This window comes from Halichoerus grypus, chromosome 1, assembly GCF_964656455.1.
Source record: "Halichoerus grypus chromosome 1, mHalGry1.hap1.1, whole genome shotgun sequence".
Taxonomy (NCBI): domain Eukaryota; kingdom Metazoa; phylum Chordata; class Mammalia; order Carnivora; family Phocidae; genus Halichoerus; species Halichoerus grypus.
In genome coordinates, this window is record NC_135712.1 from 212,326,152 (window position 1) to 212,343,601 (window position 17,450).

Consider the following 17,450-nt stretch of genomic DNA (forward strand, 5'->3'; position numbering starts at 1 on the left):
AGATGTGTGGGAAAGACGGGAGAGGGCCAGTCTAGGGGAACAGTGAAGGAGGGAAGGGGCTCTTTCCGTGGGAGCCTCCGTGGAGTTGGGGGTGAGAGAAGAAGAGAGGGGACCACGCCCTCAGGAAAGCTGTCTGGGGTGAGAGGGGCTTGCACCCTCGAGAACCCCACTCTGAGGTGCAGGAGGGGAGGGTCCATACCCACTGGTCTCCAGGGTGTCAGCCTGGGGGCACGGCAGCGGCCCCCTGCCCTGCCCCTCCTCAGACCCTGGGATGTGCAGACCCCTACCCAGGGTCTGAGAACCCAACCCCCTGCGCTGTCCTGGGCCTGCCAAGCATCAAGGTGACACCGCTTTTTCTGTCCTCCGCGGGGACGCGTCGTAAATCCCCCCAGGAGCTCGGGCCAGGGATTTTATGCGCCCAGGACCTAGGTCCCTGAGGACCCAGCTCTGCCCCAGCAGGCGCCGCTTTCGGGCTGGACAGGGCTGGCGCCCGCCCCAGACCTATCCCCACAGGGAGCTGGGCAGCGCACATATATTTTTAGCTAGTGAAAGGAGATAGTGCCTCGGTGGGGGTGGACGGGGCCTGAGGAGGCCCTCTGGGGGAAGGAGGCCTGGGTCCACCTGGACCTCAGACTCGTCATCTGCATCTGGCTCCCTCTTCCCGTCCAGAAGCTCACCTTATGGGGGGGTGGCCGTGGGACGCGTCAGGAAGGGGTACAGGGGCCTGCAAGAAAGCGGGAAGGACGGCCCTGCCGACGTGCCTCCCACTCACACCGCTTTCCTTCGTGTACCACGGGAAGAGGACCCTCTCTGCGCCCAGCAGGTGGTACCCGCCCCGTCCCCCTCTGCCCGGTGGAGCTGGCGCCCCCGCCCCACACAGGCGCGTGTCCCTCCGAGAGGTAGGCACCCCCGGAACGCGGAATCACGACCCAGGATCCATTTTCCACACTTTATCTCGGTGCAGCTACTGGAGAGTCCCGAGGCCGGGACGGCCCCTCCTGCGCACGCGCAGTCTGTCCGCCGCGGGCCTTGCCAGGCGGGACGGTGGGCGCCGCGGCGCGGGGGCCGTGGCCGCCGTCTCGCCGGGCCGCTGAGGTAGGGTCAGACGCAGGCACACTCGCGCGCCGACAGCTCGTGGACCGTGTGGTAGCGGCTGTGCGCGTCCAGGAAGGACACCTCGTCCTCGTAGGCCGTCGGGCGGCAGCAGGGCTGCGCGCGCACCCGCTCCCGCCGAACGCGCCGCCGCTGCCGAAGCCGCCGCAGCCCCAGGTCGTAGACGCGCGCAGCCGCTTCGCAGGCGCCTGCGCAGTAGCGGAACAGCACCGTCTCGTCGGACGCGTAGCCCAAGCCCAGCTCGCTCACGCGCACTTCCAGCTCGCGCAGCCCGCACGGCCGCGTCCCCGATCGCGCGCGCGCGCGCCTCCGCCGGAGCCCCGCCCGACGGCGCGGGCGCGGGGGCCTGCCGGCCCAGGGCGTCAGCTGGCGCAGCTCCACTGCGTCCGGGGCGCCCTGCAGCAGTGCACGATCTGCGAGGAGAGGGAGAGAGAACCGGGTGGGTCGGTGGGTGACTGGGGGAGAGTCCCCGACCCCCGCTGTTCCCCTCGGAAAACAGCCCCTTGGTAGCGCACCCTCCCGAGGCAGCTTCTCAACTCCCTGCTACATTCCCAAGCATGTTCCCTCTCTGGGCGCCGTGGGGGATGCCTGTGCAGAGCCCCCGCGCTGGAGCCCCGGGACTCCCAACAGCCCTCTCTGGACCCTACCGCTGTGGTGGACGCTCAGAACCTGGCTCCTCCTTTCCGGTGCCCTGGAGCGCTTTCCAGCCTGCCCCACGTTGAGCTGAGCTCGCCCCGGTGTCTCACTCCCTACGGTCATCCCCACGCCCACATTCTCCGTGGACCTGACCCTTTGTCCTGCTTTCGCTGAGCTGCTCCCACCTCTTTGCAGAAAAGGAAGGGAGGGCTCAGCTGGGGCTGTAGTGATCCAAATCCCTGTCGCCGTGGGCCCCCAGCTGGCCCACCCCTATGCTGGGATGCCCCTGGTAACTGGCACCCCTTTTGTGACCAGTGTTGGGGAGCTGCATCCCATGCTTCAAGCACTCACTCGTCGGTTGAGCTGATAATGAGTCTCTGGCTCACTCTTTGGGGGCCCCACCCAACGCCCCCCACCTTGTCCCTCCTGCTCCGCCGCACGCTGGGACTCAGTTTCTCCATGCACAGTACCAAATCGGGGTGTTTGGGCTGTTCAGAACGCGCGGAGGATAACACCAGCAGGCTCGGAGGCCTGCACGTGAGGACTGTGGGGGGAGGCAGCGGGGAATGTCACGGCCTCCCCCGAGTTACAGGTGAGACAACAGGCATCCATTAGGGCAGAGACTGGCCCAAGGCCACAGTACCAGCAGGTGGCAGAGAGACACAAGCCCAAACAGCCTTGTTCCCGCCTCCATCGTGTGCCCAAGTTTGGCCCACGTCCAGTGCTCTGCTCCCACGGTTGCCAGGAGGTGCCCGGAGTCACAGATTCCCAGGGCCCCGGAGCCTAAATTTATTTCCCAGGCGGCTGGGCTGCCCCGGTACTCTGCAGCCTCGGGAGAGCCTCATAGACATGCCAGTGGCAGGTGGCGCTGAGAGTGGAACTGCAGGCAGGGGCTCCCAGTCTCTGAACAAGTGGCAGGCATGCTTGTGGTTGGGAGAGGAGACCGTGAGTTTATCTCCTGCATGCCCCCAAGGCTGGCACCCTTGGCTCTCAAAAGAAATAGCTTATAGGCAGACGCAAGGGAGAGGGTGTGTCCGTTTCCACAGGGGGTCTCAGGAATCAGACAAACCCCAGTTGTGAGTCTTGCTCTGCTACTTTCAGCCCTGTATCACTTCAGGCAGGTGATGGTCCTGCTCTGTGCCTCAGTTTCCCTGTCCGCTCAGGGTGGCTTGCAGAGAGTTCCCCTCTGGCTGAGGCTGGGACAGTGGAAAGTGGGGATCAACCGAGCAACATGTTTCCAGTTCTTGAAGTCCAGGGGCAGGACTTGGTGGCCAGCACCGTCTGCTCTGGGGTTAGGTTCCAGCCTACCTCACTTATGGTGCCTAAAATTCCACCATGTAGCGTGCCCGCCCCTAAGGTATACATCTACACAGATATTCTTGGGGGGGGGGGCGCGGCGGGGAGGATGCCAGATAAAGTACAGATGCCCAGTAAATTTGAATTTCAGATAAACAGTGAATAATCTCTTGGTATATGTGTCCCTGCCTCCCTCCAGCAGGCCTGGCCACCTGCACAGGGTCTGGAACACAGAGATGAGATCAGCAATAGCTCCCCCCACCCCGATCCCCATCCCCACGCTCCCACCTCCCCAAGCCTGAAATTCCACCATCAGCGCATTGGTTTCAGGGCCTAACACTGGGACACTGGAGGGATCAGCGGCCACTCCCTTCCCTTAGCAGGACTGTTCCCAGGGACAGGATGCAGGGTGGGCAAGCACCCGCCCAGGGGCCGAGACCCTTCCCGGTGACTGAGATCCCACCGTCGGTGTTGTGCCCCAGGTTGTAAGCACTAGGTTCCCCGCGCCCCCCCTCCACCCCCCGGCCCCGGGTTTCTGGAACCCAGTGTCTTGGGAAGGACTTTGCCGCCTGCAGGAGGAAGTGGCGGGCGGAAGTGGAGCCCGTGCCTGAGGCCACCCTTGTCCATTGTAAGGACAAGAAAGGAGGATTGTGTGGGCCGGCGGGACGGGCGCGGACTTGCACACGGGCTGCACGCAGCGCAACCCCGCGGGCGCCATGCACGCGCCGCGCCCGCGCCCACACCTCGGTGCACACGTGCGCGCGCACAGGAGGTCGGGACCCGCGCCCTACCCCGGGCAGGCAGGCGGGGCAGCGGGCCGGCGCCAGGGAGGAGTGGGGAGTTGGGCTGCGAAGGGGGCGTTTCCACATCTCCACCGCAGGGCCTTTTCCCGCGTCCATCTCTCCCAACCTTGTGTCTGTCTGTCTCTGTCTCTGTTTCTCTCCCCATTTCTACGTCTCTCGGGGTCTCCCCTTCCCCTCGGTCCCTGTCCACGGGGCAGGTCAGTGGGGACTCGGATCCAGCCTCCCTGTCCCACACCACGTGCTGCGCATGGGAGCCCCCCGGGGGGGATGCCCAGATCTAATCTCCATCTGGACCCCTGGCCCCTGAGGGCCAGAGCCTAATTCCTTGTGACAGCTGAGCCCAGAGACCCCTGGCTCCCAGCGATCTCCCCCCCCCGCCGGCCCACCACGACAGCTTTCCACCCCTGCCATTCCGTTGGGGGATTTGCACCCTCTCCTCACCCCATCCAAATTAAGCCTCTGTGGCCCCTGCATGAAATTCCACCGTTGTGGCCGCCCCTGTATCGGGGCAGCTGACCCAAGTCGGGGCCCGGCTTACACTGGGCCAGGCGGGCGATCCGGGCGTCCAGGGTGCGAGGCGGCCGGCGCAGTGGGGTCAGCGAGGGTCCCAGGTGGTGACTGAGGAGCAGGCCGTCCCGACACATCCAGATGGAGAGCACCGAACTGCAGAGCACCGAGGCCAAGGCTGCCGCCTTCCAGCGCTGCATCCTCGGCCTGCGGGCACGCGATGGTCAGCCCCACGGCCTCCGTCTGTCTGTCTGTCTGTCAGGCAACAAACGGGAACAGGGCGCTGGGCCAGGCACCGGGGACCCGGTGCGGCCCCTGATTTCCAGCCACTTCTGCTTAATGATCAGTAATAACGTAGACATGATTCGTCAAGGAACCCTTGAACAAGGTTGTGAAAAAATGCTGCCCAAGAAAGGAGTGGGCACTGTACCAGGAGTAGCAGGGGACCCGCCCCCATCTGGGGGTCTCAGAGTGCTTTCCTGAGGATTGACGGAAGTTGAGCCTTGACCAAAGGTAGAAGTCGGCCAGGCACAAGAGAATGGCATCTCAGGCAGGAGGAACAGCCAGTGCAAAGGTCCTGAGGCTGGAACAAGGTTGGCCAACGCAGCCAGGAGGCTGGAGTGGCTGGAGCCCAGTGATTTTGGAGGGGAGCCTGGAAGGAGGTGAGGGCACTCCCAGCAGGGGGCACTGTGGGACTGGGGCGTGGAGAAGACCATGTGCTCTGATGTGTTCCTAACATATTGGGGCCCTCGGGAGTGACGTCCTGCCCCTCTCTGAGCCTGGGTTTCCAGACAGAGATTAAACTGATGCCCAGAAGCGGGCATCGATGGACCAAAGCTGCACTCGACCCACCACCCCCAGGCCTTTGCACAGGCCGGTCCTCCCACCCAGCACATTCTCCTCTCCCTCTCCCCACTCCCCTCCCCCTCTCAGTCTCAGCTCGGAGGGCGTCTCCCCCAGGAAGCCTTCTCCGGCTGCTCCTACTCGCGCCCTTCCTCCTCCCCAGCCCCGGGGGGGCGCAGGTTTGCACCCTCTGGGCCCCCACAATGGCCTGAGCTTCTCCCGGTGAGGGACTGGTGACTCAGTGCTGGGACCGCCTAGCCCCGCGCACTATGTGCACACAGTAGGTGTTTCGTAACGCATGCGCACTCCCGCTCACCCCGTCAGAGCCCCTCCCCGCCGCCGGGCGCCCCCGCCCGGGTTTACATTCCCGGGCCTGGCAGCCTGGTGGCGGCCCGCGCGGGGTTGGCGGTCCGCCCGGTGTAAACATTTACACGGAGCATTGAAAGCCGCGCTGGATGCCGGTCAGCGCCCGGGCTCGGCCGTGGGGTGCCGGGCGCCCCCACGCGCGCCTCTCGGGCGGCTCAGGCTGCGGGCCACTGTGCGGAGCCGGCATTTGCGTGCGATTTGCTTTGCAGTTTTGCATGGACCCCGCACTGGCGGGTTCGGCGCAGTGGGTCTGGAACCGTCTCTCCCCTTAACCCCTCCCCCCCCCCCGCCCCCCCGCCCATGGAAGCGCTGGCGCAGGACCTACAGCCGCCAGACAGTAGCCGGGGACATTTATTAAGCGCCTGCTGTGTACCAGACCGGGTGCGGAACCCACGAAGAAGGCAGCATGATCTCCATTTTACAGCTGGGGAAAATGAGGCACAAAGCAGGTAGGGGCTTATCCAAGGTCACAGCTAGACAAGCATCTGGGATTCGAACCCGGCTGCAGGCGCTGCGCTGTGCTTGGCAGCCTTGGAGTCCCCCTGAGGACTTGCCCCGCTTGGGGGTGTTTGGATAGGGCCGTTTTGGGGACTGCTGGTGGCGCTGGCAGAGAATGAGCTCCCCCACACGGGGGCGTGAGAGAAAGCCGGGCCAGCCTGCAGATCGGAGGGCACTTGACCGCGCCTGGCGTGCTGCAGGAACACTGGTGGCCCATGAGGCTGGAACAGAGTGCGCGAGGCGGAGGGAGGGGGAGGGGAGGCCGGGGAGGGGCCCGGGGCAGGTCACGCAGGGCCTCGGGGGCCGCGGGGAGAACATCTCATTGTCAAGCTTGTGCAGCAAGGGGAGGACAGCCCCCGAAGTTGTCAGGTGTCCAAACCCGCCCCTTGGCTCTAAAGGAGCACCTACTTTATGCTTTGGGGGCACAGAGCCCTCCCTGCACGCCCAGCACCCTGCCTGCTCTCGCACCCACGTCCTGCCGGGGTGTGCCTCGGTTTCCCTGTTAGGCTGGAACGAGGCCCCTGCGCCGCGCCAGGCTCTGGTCCTGGGTTTCTGCTGAGGGCTTCGCATGGGGGCGGGGGGCTGAGGGGCTGGATGGGCCCGGAGACGGCCTGGCCACGGGAGCCCCTGGTGTCCTTGGAGCCGCAGACCCCCCGGAGCTCTGATGGGGGGCAGGAAAGCAGAGGGCCAAGGGTGGAGGGGGCCCAGTAGGTGCGGCTGATAAGCGTCTGTTAACAATGGGCCTTTCAGTAAGGGGGTCACCCAACTGGTTTGTCTGTGGTGCGGACCTGACCCAGAGGGGTGCTGCGGGTGTGGCTCATGGCGCGGGGAGGGGGCCCGGGGTGCACCATGCGCGTCTCCGGGTCCCGGAGGCCCCCGGTCCTGGGGAGGCGGACGCACAGCACACGTGGGGGCGCACAGTCACTCGCACTCGGCCTTCTTGTCCTCGGTCACACACTTGGGTGCTCTCACTCCCCTGCACACCCAGACAGTCCTGACCCACACCCTGGGACACGCTGTCGCTTGCACGCTCCAACACTGTCCCACTTACACTCCGTTTTCATACTCACCAACTCCAGCTCGACGGGGCTCGCACACTCAGTGGTTTTCCCACGCCCGTGGGCATTTTCACCCATGTTGGAAACACCTACATGGGTGGGTGTTCTCACACTTCCATCCATATAGGAGGACACTTACGCACGAGGTCATTGGCACACACGGACTCCCAACATTATCACACTCCCAGCAGTTTTCACAATTCACACCCTCAAGCATGATTACACTGAAAGACATAAATACAATCACTATCTTGAGTGTGTTCACACTCATAACTTCCAACCTGATTACGCTCACATATTTGAACACAATCACACACTCAACTGTTCTCACAATACACACCTGATCACTACCACACTCATCCTAGTGTCCTGCACTCGCAGGCTTGAACCTTCACACTTAGGTGTGTTTGCCCTCACACTCACGTTTGACAGCCTTGTTCACCTGCTAGTGTAATGCATGCTCACACATGCTCACACTTGGGCTCACACATGCACCACACTCATAGGTTATCATGTTTGAACACACCCCTGCCACACACTAGCATGTTTTCACACTTGTGCACTCTCACATAGCATAGACCACCTGCCTTCCCGCTTTGGATTCTCACACTCCCAGCCACTCAGGTGTTCTTAGCTTCTTGCACACTTGGGAGCTCCCACACAAGCGTTTTCACACTCTCACGGAAAACACGCACTGGCTCTGGCACGCTGGCCTAGAGAACAGGCATGGCCATGCAGGCATGCCGCTCCCAAGCCCTCCCCTGAGCACTCGGACCTGTGCACACTCAGGGACGCACGCCTGCAGGCTCCGCGTGTCCTGCTTCGTTCATGCGCTTGGCCTGGGGCCGAGCCGGGCCTGCCACCTGCTTGCCTCTGTCATTCTCACATCCTGGCCACACATTCACACACACGGGGACACACTGGTGCGTGGCCCAGTCCCCTTCTGCGTGCATCTCCGGGGTTTCCCGTGCTGCCCAGACAGGGCCTTAGCCAGTGGTCTCCTCTCAACTCTCAGAAAACGTCCAGACTCTGGAGAATCCTCACTGCCTGGGAAAGGGAGACCCCTCCTTTCTTGGGGGCCATGACAGTCTGAACTGCAGGAAGTGGGATCAAGGAGAACCTCACTTCTAGCTGGAGGCCACAGAGTGCCCAGGGCTGGGACGAAGCCCAGAGAGGGGTGATGAGTAACCCAGACACACAGCCAGGCAAGCCCTTCCAATCTTCCAAGGAACACACAGGGTGAGGGTGTGTGCATGTGGGTCTTTCTGAAAGCTTCCTTGGTAGTGCCAAGAAACTCTGCTCATTATCCTGGTGCCCAGGCAACACCCTGAGGCTCCACCTTTCCATGGAGCCTCCCAGGAGACAGAGGCCAGGCATACCTGTTCTTGAGGTCAACAGCCTCCTTCCCATAGAGCTCCTGGCCTCAGGGAGGCGCCAGTTTTGTGCTCATTCCCAGGGAGAAGAAGGATGGGAGGGGGCACTTCCCTCCATCCACTCATCTCTCTAGTCTGAGGGAGGCCTTGAATTGGGGCTTGCCCCCATCTGGTAAACTCCTACTCATCCTTCAGAGCCCTACTCCTATAGGCCCTCCTCCAGGAAGCCATTCCAGCTTCCTATCTTGGATTCTCAGCTGCGGGTCCCTCCCTCTTACCCAGCCCTGTTGGCATAGTATCTGGATCCAAATCTGTCTTCTCTGGACTGTGGGATTTTGGAGAGCTAGCCTGGGCTGGGTCCTTTCAAGGCACGGACAGGCTTCTAGAATTCTGTTCACAAAGGTATGAGCTTGGGTGCCTCGGTGGCTCAGTCGGTTAACCGTCTGCCTTCGGCTCAGGTCATGATCCCAGGGTCCTGGGATCGAGCCCCACGTCGGGCTCCCTGCTCAGCAGGAAGCCTGCTTCTCTCTCTCCCTCTGCTGCAGCTCCCCCTGCTTGTGCTCGCTCTCTCTATGTTTCAAATAAATAAAATCTTTAAAAACAAAAAAAAGGGGGTATGAGCTTGCTGCAGCTCCTTGGTCTCCATACTTTTGCCCGTGTGGTGCCTCCCTTCACGTACACCCTTCTCCTTCTCCACCTCACTCCTGGACACCTCCTTGGCCTTCCTACAGGGGACCTCCCTGAAGGGTGCCACCCAGCCCCGTGGGAACACGAGGGAGGACTTGGAGGAGCTGGACGGGCGGCTCGTGGGGCTGTCGGCACTGCCCACAGGCAGAGCGAGCCAGGCCGAGAAGCAGTGAGGGCAGCTGTGGGGGTCGCGCGCGCCCATGTGGGTGTAAGCGTGTGAAGAAGGGCTCGTGTCTGAACCCCGCAGCACCAGGGTTCTAGATGGCTGCCTTTGGATCCCGGCTCTGCCTCTTCCTTGCTGGATGACACGGGGCAAGCTCCTCCCCCTCTCTGAGCCTCAGTTTCCCCATCTGCACAGTGAGCTGCCTGGGACACCCCTGCCCGCGTTTGGGGGGCCAGCTCATTCATTCGGTGAAGTCCTGCGGGCCTGGCCGGTGGCAGCAGGGGCTGGGCCTCAGACACACGTGCCAGCCCACCTCCGCCATCCATGCTGACAGCCGCGGGGCTCCCTGCTCCTCTCCTTCCCCCTAGATGGCCCCTGGAAGCTCCAGTGATGGGGAAACTGAGGTCGCAGGAGGGGCAGGACTTGGCCTCCGTCGAGGCAAGACTCAATGGTCCTGCAAAACAAGAAACAAATTCCACAGCCCACAAAAATGTGCCCCCTCCCTGGGAGGCCCCAGGGCCCAGCCCCGCCCCATGGTGGAGATGGGGAGTCCACGGCAGCCGTGAGCCGGCGACACACATCTGGGGGTAAACCAGGAACATCTGGCTAGCGCAGCCGGTTCCGATGCCGCGTCTGCAGGGGCCTCATGGGGAGGGGGTTGCAGTCACAAACACCCCCCAGCCAACCTTCCAGGCCTAGCCAGAGGTGGGGGCCCAGCCTTTCCTCTTCTTCTCCCCACGCAGAAGCTCTCTGTTGCCCAGTTGCTAGAACCATCGCCTGCTCCCTGCTACTCTGAGGATCAAGTGTGAGCTTCTGAGCTTGTCTGAAGGGGCTCTGTGTCTGTCTTCACCAGAGTGAAGCCGAGGGGTGTATAGACAGAGTGGCTCTTGGGGAGGACTGTGCTGGCTGCCCCGTGATAATAACAGTAGCAAAAATAATAATAATAGCCAACACTAGCACTGACGCACAACTGTACTGGTGCTGTTCTAAGCACTTTACACATAGTAACTCATAGCAAGGTATGGACTATTTTATCTCCATTTTGTGGGTGGAAAAACTGAGGTCCAAAGAAGTGAAGTTATTTGCTCAAGATCAAAGAGAGTGTAAGTGGCCAAGCTGGGATTCGAACACAGATAGGTGAACTCCTACTCATCCCTCAAAGCCCCAGCCCCAGTACCCCCTCCACGTTCTTAATCACTGTACCATATGGCCTCTCTAACAACAACAGTAATAACATTAACACCCCCACCATGTTGGCTATTACATTTATTTAGTGTGAAGCACTGTGCTAAGTGCTTTCCACATGTTTAATGGTCCCCACGGTCCCTGGAAAAGATGTCGTTATTCCCCACACAGTCGGTTCAGCGTCCGACTCTTGATTTCAGCTCAGGTCATGATCTCGGCCGTGGGATTGAGCCCTGCCTCAGGCTCTGCACTCAGCGGGGAGTCTGCTTGAGATTCTCTCTCCCTCTCCTTCTGCCCCTCCCCCCCACTTGTTCCCGTGTACGTGCTCTCTCTCTCTCTAAATATAAATAAATAAAATCTTAAAAAAAAAAAAAAAGAAAGAAAGAAAGGAAAAGGAAAGGAAAGGAAAAGAAAAGAAAAGAAAAGAAAAGAAGTGGCCGGGCTGAGGTTGCACCTGGGTCTGACTCCAAACTTGTCCTCTCAAATGCCTCCACAGTCCCTGGGTCCAGAGTGGCCAGGGTCATGCTGAGGGTAGGGGAGCAGCGGAAGGGCAGGATAGGTCCTGCCGTTTGGGAGGAAGGGGGGCTGACATCCACAGAAATGAGGTTTTCTCAAAGAGATGCAGCAGAGCAGAACCAGCAAGTAAATAAAGTGCCCACATGGCAGCAAGCCCAGTGTGCCAGGCTGAGCTCCGCCCCCAACACATCAGATCAACACTTATTGAGTGCTTACTGTGTGCTGGGCCAGGCAGGGAACTCAAGATGACCATGGTCAACCTGGGCCCCACCCTTGCCAAGCTCCCTGTCCAATCAGGGAGATGGATAAGAAAGAAGAAATAAATAAGGTAATTTAGATGTTGGCAGTAGGGCAACAAAATAAAACAAGGTGAATTCATAGTGACCAGGGGAGCCTTTTAGGGTGAGCGGCCAGGGGGGCTTCTTAGAGGAGGCAGCATTTGAGTTGAGACCAAGTGAAGATTTGGAGAGAGGGTTCTAGGTGGAGGGAGCTGCAGGAGCAAACGGAGTTGGAGGTCAGTGTGGGGAGATGAGGTAGGGGAGAGATTGGGCCACATGACCTGCAGGGTCAGCTCTCCATCCCCTCACCCCCCCAGCACCCCCTCCCCGCCCCCGCCAGTGCCTGGAGCCCTCTCTCTGAACCTGATGCTGGGAGGGCGTGTTCTTGGGGAGGCTGGACTGGGAAGCGTGGGGGGCAGGGCCGCCAGCTTTTCAGACCCACCATTTCTGGCCCAGCCCTCTGTGGCTGGCCTGTAAAATTCTCACCTTGACCTTAGCAGGCTGGTCTGCCTAGCCAGGCTGGCCTGGGGCCGGCCTTGCAGGCATCTGGGGCGGGCAGGAGGGGGCTCCCTGGGGTGGGATAACAGGATCAGCCTAATTAAGCCTGGCATGGCTGAGCAGCTGGTGTGGGACCCGGCGGGTGGCACAAGGGACCTGGATCCTCTGGGAGCAGCCAGGAGGACACCACGCAAGGCTGGCCATGGGACAGAAAGGGGAGCAGAAGCACAGATCTCGGGTGTGACTCAAACCCTACCATTGGTTTCCTGGGGACCAGGGCACCTGAGTCATCTCTTCTACCTCCCCAAGTTCAAATTCTGCCTCAGGTCCCCAGTGCACTGAGCTTTTTAGGCACGCTCTCTCTGGGTCTTGGTTCCCCCAACTGGGAAGTTAGCCCCCCCCCCCCCCCCCCCCGCTGCAAACAGGAGCCCCTTGTCTGATTTCTTCCAGGACCAGCCTGAAGCCTGGTTTCAGTCGGATTTGAAGGGAAGATCTTTCTGCTCCTGAATACCTTTGCTGAAGTGCCCCATTCTCCCCTCAGGCTTCCTTTGTAGCTGTTACCTCCCCTGAAAGTAACCTCTCCTGAAAATAACCTCCCACAAATATTTGTTGGACAGTAAATGGTGTGGGCCCACACTGGGCTCCTGGGCCTTGTCCTCCAAGGAAGACAGACTTGGACCCAGGGTGGGGCCCTGAGTGGGGAACAAAGGGTCTACCTCAGGGAAGAAGGGTCGGAGGAGACTTCCTGGAGGAGGGGCATTGGGGCTGGGGCTGTGAAGGATGAGTAGGAGTTTTATAAGTGAGAACAGAAAGGGCATTCCAGGTAGGAAGAACTATACTCGCAAAGATCTGGCTGGCTGGCTTGGGAGCCTCTCCTCCACTCCCTCACCCACCCCCAGGTGTATCAGGCACCAGGCCCATTTTATCCTGTGCTTCATCCTAGCACAGAGCTTGGCATGTAGTAGCCTGATGCTTAGGAAATATACGGGGCATGAAGTAAAGATCCCTCCGGCTCGCCCAGTCTCAGTTTTCTCAGCTGCAGACTGGGGAGAACCAGCCTCCTGCTGGGCCCGCCCCATGCTTACTTCGTGCTTACTAAGCAGAGGTAGACCCCATCTGGCCCTCCATCTCCCCATGTGGGCCTTCCCCCGGAGGCCCAGACCCCTCTGTCCTATCTTGGGGACCAGGAAAGATGCATTTGCAGAGGAATCTACAGTCTCAGCAAAGAAGGCTGGGCCCAGTGATGCCAGACACATTAAAGACCCGTTCCTCTCTGCTCTGTGTTTCCAGCCCTAACCTCCAGGAATCCGGCCCTGAATGCCCAGCCCAGGTTTCCCTCTGCCAACCTCTCAGAACGGTCTCTCCCCCCCACACTCACCCAGACACTCTGGATTTTCCAAAACCAGTCGTGTTATTACCTGCCTCCAGATCTTTGAATGTGCAGTTCCAGCTACCTGGAATGCCCTTTCTTTTTCCACTTAGAAAACTCCTATTTATCCTTCACAGCCCCAGCCCCAATGCCCTTCCTCCAGGAAGTCTCCCTCGATCGTCTTACCCAGAGGTAGACACTTTGCTCCTCACTCTGGGCTCCACCCTGGGTCTAAGTCTATCTTCCCTGAAGGACAAGGCCCATGAGCCCAGACACCAACAGTCAACCACACCATCACCATCCAGCAAACATTTGTGGGAACAATCTCTTGATTGTATCCTTGTGCCTGGCTGCAAACTCGTTCCTTCTCCTGCCCCAGACTCTTGAAAGCTACGTTCTCTGCTTGTTTCCCGAAAACTGAGGTCTGAAACCGAGGGACAAGCCCTGATGGTGGAATTTCAGTCACTGTGCCCTGCCACTAGGGGGGATGTTTTGTTTTCTTCCCTGTACCCCTAGAACACTTGCCACTAGGAGTGGTCTATAAGGCCCAGGGGTGGCTTTGGAACTCTGAACCTCAGGAGTCCTAGGATGAAGGGAATGGGGAGGGGTGTCCAAAGGGCCCCAAGGCAAGGGGCTGGTGGTGGGGGGAAACTGGCAAAGCTGGGAGACTTCCCTCCACTGACATCCGCCTAGACCAGTCACGCCCATTGGGGCTTCCTCAGCCTGCGGCACTTGAAGACAGACAAAGAGTGTCATGGAACACACAGAGAAGGATTGAGCAGAGAGAGGGCAGGGCAGGCAGGCAGGAGTGAGGAAAGTCAGGGGTCTGGCCTCCAGCAACCCCCCTCCCAGGACCCTGGCCCTGCTCCCCAGATCTGGGCTGGGGTCCCAGACTTGCAGGTAACCACAGGCCCAGAGCCCAGCCAGTGACAGCACAATATATACTGTTGCTTCTTGGGGGAAGGGATGGTGGTACCACCAGCCCCTGGGAGGGACCATTTCTCTCTCCAGTCCCACCCCAAATCTGCCCACTGTCTGCATCCACCTCTGCCTAATGACTCCTAACCCACACGCTCCACCTTCTGGGAGAATTCTGAGACTGAGCAAGAGATGCCTTTTTTAAAAAAGCAAGGAGGCACAGCCCCCTCTCCTTCAAATCTACTCTTTGCCCTTAAGGGACTACCCTCCCCCCAAAAAGGGTTTCGCGCCCTCTTGTGGCTGAACAGGCGGCTCCCGGAGCCGAGAGAGCCGGGCCCTTACCGGAGGACACCGTGTCCCCGGAGGCGGCGGCGGCTGGAACGCGCCACTGACAGATGTTTACTTCTGCGCGCAGCTGGGCCGCGACGGCAGCTCCACGGCTGGGGTCCGCGGATCCGAATGCCCCCCACAGCCCCTTGTACACCACAAGGCAGCGCGGGTGTCTGGGTCTCGCCCTCCTAGAGGCTGGGGAGGGGATTCCGGCTGCCCCCGCTTCCACCCCTGTTCAGACGCACACTTGGGGGTCCAAGGAGGCAGAGGCGCGCCCGTCCCGTCGGACAAGGACCCGGGCCAGATCCTGGCTTGGAGAGGCGCGGAAGATCGCCCTGCCCACCTCTCCCCTCCTGCCGTGCGCGGACCTGTCGCCCCCTAGACCCCACCTTCATACACATGCCGGTTCTTGGCTAGAGGAGGGAAGCTACGGGTCTATCCGGAGCCCCCGTAAGCCCCCAAACCTCCGTCCACGGGGCCGGTCCTCCCCCAGCGCCGGTCCCCTGCGGGTCCCCCGCCTGCCCTTGCTTACCTGCTCGGGGTGCCCGACTACCCGTCAGTGGTGGCCGCGCCTGCCGCCCGCGCCGGCCCCAGCCCCTGCCCCTGCCGCCGCGACCGCCATCCCGGCCGCCTGGGCCCGCGGCGCCCGGGGGGGCCCGGGCCGGAGGGGGCGGCCGCGGGGGGGACGCGGCGCGGGCCGGCCCATGGGGCCCCCCCGGGCTCGATCAGCCGCGGGCTGCGGCCATCCCGGCCGGGCTGGGGCTGGGGCTGGGGGTGCCCTGGACGGCCGGCGGCTCGGAGGGCGCGGGGCGCGGGGGCGCACGGACGGCGCGGGCGGCCTGGGCGCGCGGCGCTGGGCTCCGGGGCTGCGGCGCGAGGGGCCCGGGCTTTCGGAGCGGCTCCACGGCGCGCTCTCCCGCCGCCTCCGCCGCTCCCGCCGCGGACGGCTTGGCCGGCTCCGGGCGGGGGGCGGGGCCGGGGGCGGGGCCAGGGGCGGTGGCTCGGGTTTCCCGGGACGGGAGCCGCCCCCGCCCAAGGAGGGGGGGGCGGGAGGAGCGCAGGTGGCTAGGGTGCAGGGGCCACAGCTCCCCCTCTAGAAGGTCATCTCCCCGGGCCCCTTTAGGAAAGCCGGGGCCCCAAGACGCCCCCTCCCCAAGGGCCCCCTTCTGGGTTAAGAGGCACAGCGCCCCCGACGCCAGTATCCGCGGCCTTCAGCGCCCCACGCTCTATTGAGGATCTGGTTTTGCTGCCAGACTCCTGGGTCCTGCCTGGTCCCCTTCCGGATGGCAGGGCCCCAAGAAGTACCCTCACCAAGGAAGCCCCTCAAGGGAACCCCAGCACAGCGCCCCCCTAATTAGCTGTTTCCCACCCCTACTCCAGAGACCCGAACGGCGCATCTTCCAAAAGTCTGGGGCCCCAGGAAGCCCCTCCCCCAGATTCCCCTCCGGGGAATTAAGAGTTACAGCACGACCCCAGACGGCGGTCACAGCGGCCACAGTCTCCTCCTACCCCACTGAAGATTGCGGGGTCCTCCTAGTCCTGCCCCAGGTCCTCTTTCCACAAAGCTAAAGAAGCCCCCCGTGACAAAGCCATTCTAGAGAACTGAGACCCAATGTTTTCTCCTAAGACAGTAAGTGATACCCTGAGACTGATGATCCCCGCTGCCCACAGAGCCCCTCATCAAGTGGCAGTTCTCCCCAGTCTGGCCTCAGAGCCCTGCGAGGGATCCCATTCCCACCCCTGGCTCTCCGCGGCGCTCTCTGGGTACCAAGACCCCGCGTTGCCTCTCCCGCGTTGCCTCTCCCGCCTGCGCGCGTTGCCTCTCCCGCCTGCGCGCCCAAACCCACCGCGCCCCCTCCCCGACGGCTCCGCGTTCCTAAAGCGCCCCCTGGCGGCCCCAGCCGACTCCGGGGTGGGTGGAGTGGGCGGGGCTGGAACTGCCGTGGCCCCGCCCCACCGCGGCCTAGTTACCGAAAAACACCCTCCTTACCTCCCAGCCCTCGGCCCCCGCATCGGGCTTTTTCCCGCGCGGTCCCGGCCGCCGCCTGCGTTCCTGGGGCCGGGTGCCCTGGTTTCTCTCTGCTGCCGCCTGATTTCTTGGGGCCTCCTCACTCTGGCCCAGGCCGCCTGCATTCCTCCGATCCCAGCAGCCCTGGGATTCGTATGGGTATTAGACCTTCCTAGGACCACCGCCTCTCCCCGCGCCCCCTCCGGGCCCTCAACACACACCTCCCCCCAAGGGCCTGTACAACTTGCACGGCTACGCAGTGTGCGCGGTGACAGGAGACACTCAGGTAGTCTCACCCCCTGTGCTCGGGCGCATGCGGGTGGGGGACGTCGGGAGCACGGAGGAAGGACGGCAGGAAGGAGTCCGCCAGCATGTGAGCTTGCGGGTAGGGTGGGGGCATAACAACGAGCAGGTATCAGAGAAGTGGCGGCGTGGGAGCTGCCTGGTCCTGGACAGGTGTCTGCTCTGTGCAGCCTTGGGCCGATACTTCTTAAATGTGCCTCAGTTTCCCCATCTGTAACACGGGGTATTATGAGTCGATTCTAATAGGGTTGTCGTAGAGATTAAGTAAATAGGAGTAACCGTCCCTGGCTCGTGGTGAGCGATGCCCGAGTGTCTGCCATTATTGGTGTCACCCTGTGCTCCCTCCCGGTGACACGCTCACCCTGGCCATTCGCACACAGACCCCCAAATCTTTGATCCAGGCAGGGTCACACCCGGTGCCATCCTTGTTCTCACACACACTGGGACACCCTTTATGAGAACAGCACCATCCCTAACACGGAGCGATCACGACCACCCACGTCCTTGCCCAAGGGCATGCACAGACACACACACGCAGGTGTCCTTCCTTCGCTTCCAGCCAGACGCACGTGTGCACATGGACACAGAGCTCACATTACCCATAACACACACACACACACACACACACAGTATCCAGTAGAGACACAGACGCACAGGACATGCACACACAGTAGCCCACTGGCCCTCCAAGTCGCCCCGTGG

The 17,450-nt window shown here is 61.7% G+C and overlaps 1 protein-coding gene across 5 annotated transcripts; it reads right to left on the reverse strand.

The window, feature by feature from the left end:
- Nucleotides 1-935: 935 nt before the first annotated feature.
- LOC118548143 (neurturin) lies at nucleotides 936-15,123 on the reverse strand. Of its 5 annotated transcripts, none has more exons than XM_078062166.1 (4): nucleotides 14,970-15,085; nucleotides 9,657-9,797; nucleotides 4,387-4,610; nucleotides 936-1,526 (listed from the first exon to the last, which is right to left on the reverse strand). In XM_078062166.1, the coding sequence occupies exons 3-4, from the start codon at nucleotides 4,553-4,555 to the stop codon at nucleotides 1,102-1,104; spliced, it is 594 nt and encodes a 197-aa protein (XP_077918292.1). In that variant the 5' UTR covers nucleotides 4,556-4,610; nucleotides 9,657-9,797; nucleotides 14,970-15,085; the 3' UTR covers nucleotides 936-1,101. The 5 variants fall into 5 exon arrangements, with proteins under 5 accessions (XP_077918292.1, XP_077918295.1, XP_077918290.1 ...); XM_078062169.1 differs by lacking the exon at nucleotides 14,970-15,085 and adding an exon at nucleotides 14,450-14,588 and having other exon boundaries at nucleotides 4,387-4,606; XM_078062164.1 differs by lacking the exon at nucleotides 14,970-15,085 and adding an exon at nucleotides 14,450-14,588.
- Nucleotides 15,124-17,450: the final 2,327 nt, after the last annotated feature.

What these genes read in the sequence shown, in the direction of transcription:
- LOC118548143 (XM_036111938.2), bottom strand. Translation starts at nt 4,555, where the DNA reads ATGCAGCGCTGGAAGGCGGCAGCCTTGGCCTCGGTGCTCTGCAGTTCG. An exon ending in GATCGCCCGCCTGGCCCAGT is followed by an intron (nt 1,527 to 4,386) that starts GTAAGCCGGGCC and finishes CTCTCCTCGCAG; the next exon opens with ATCGTGCACTGCTGCAGGGC.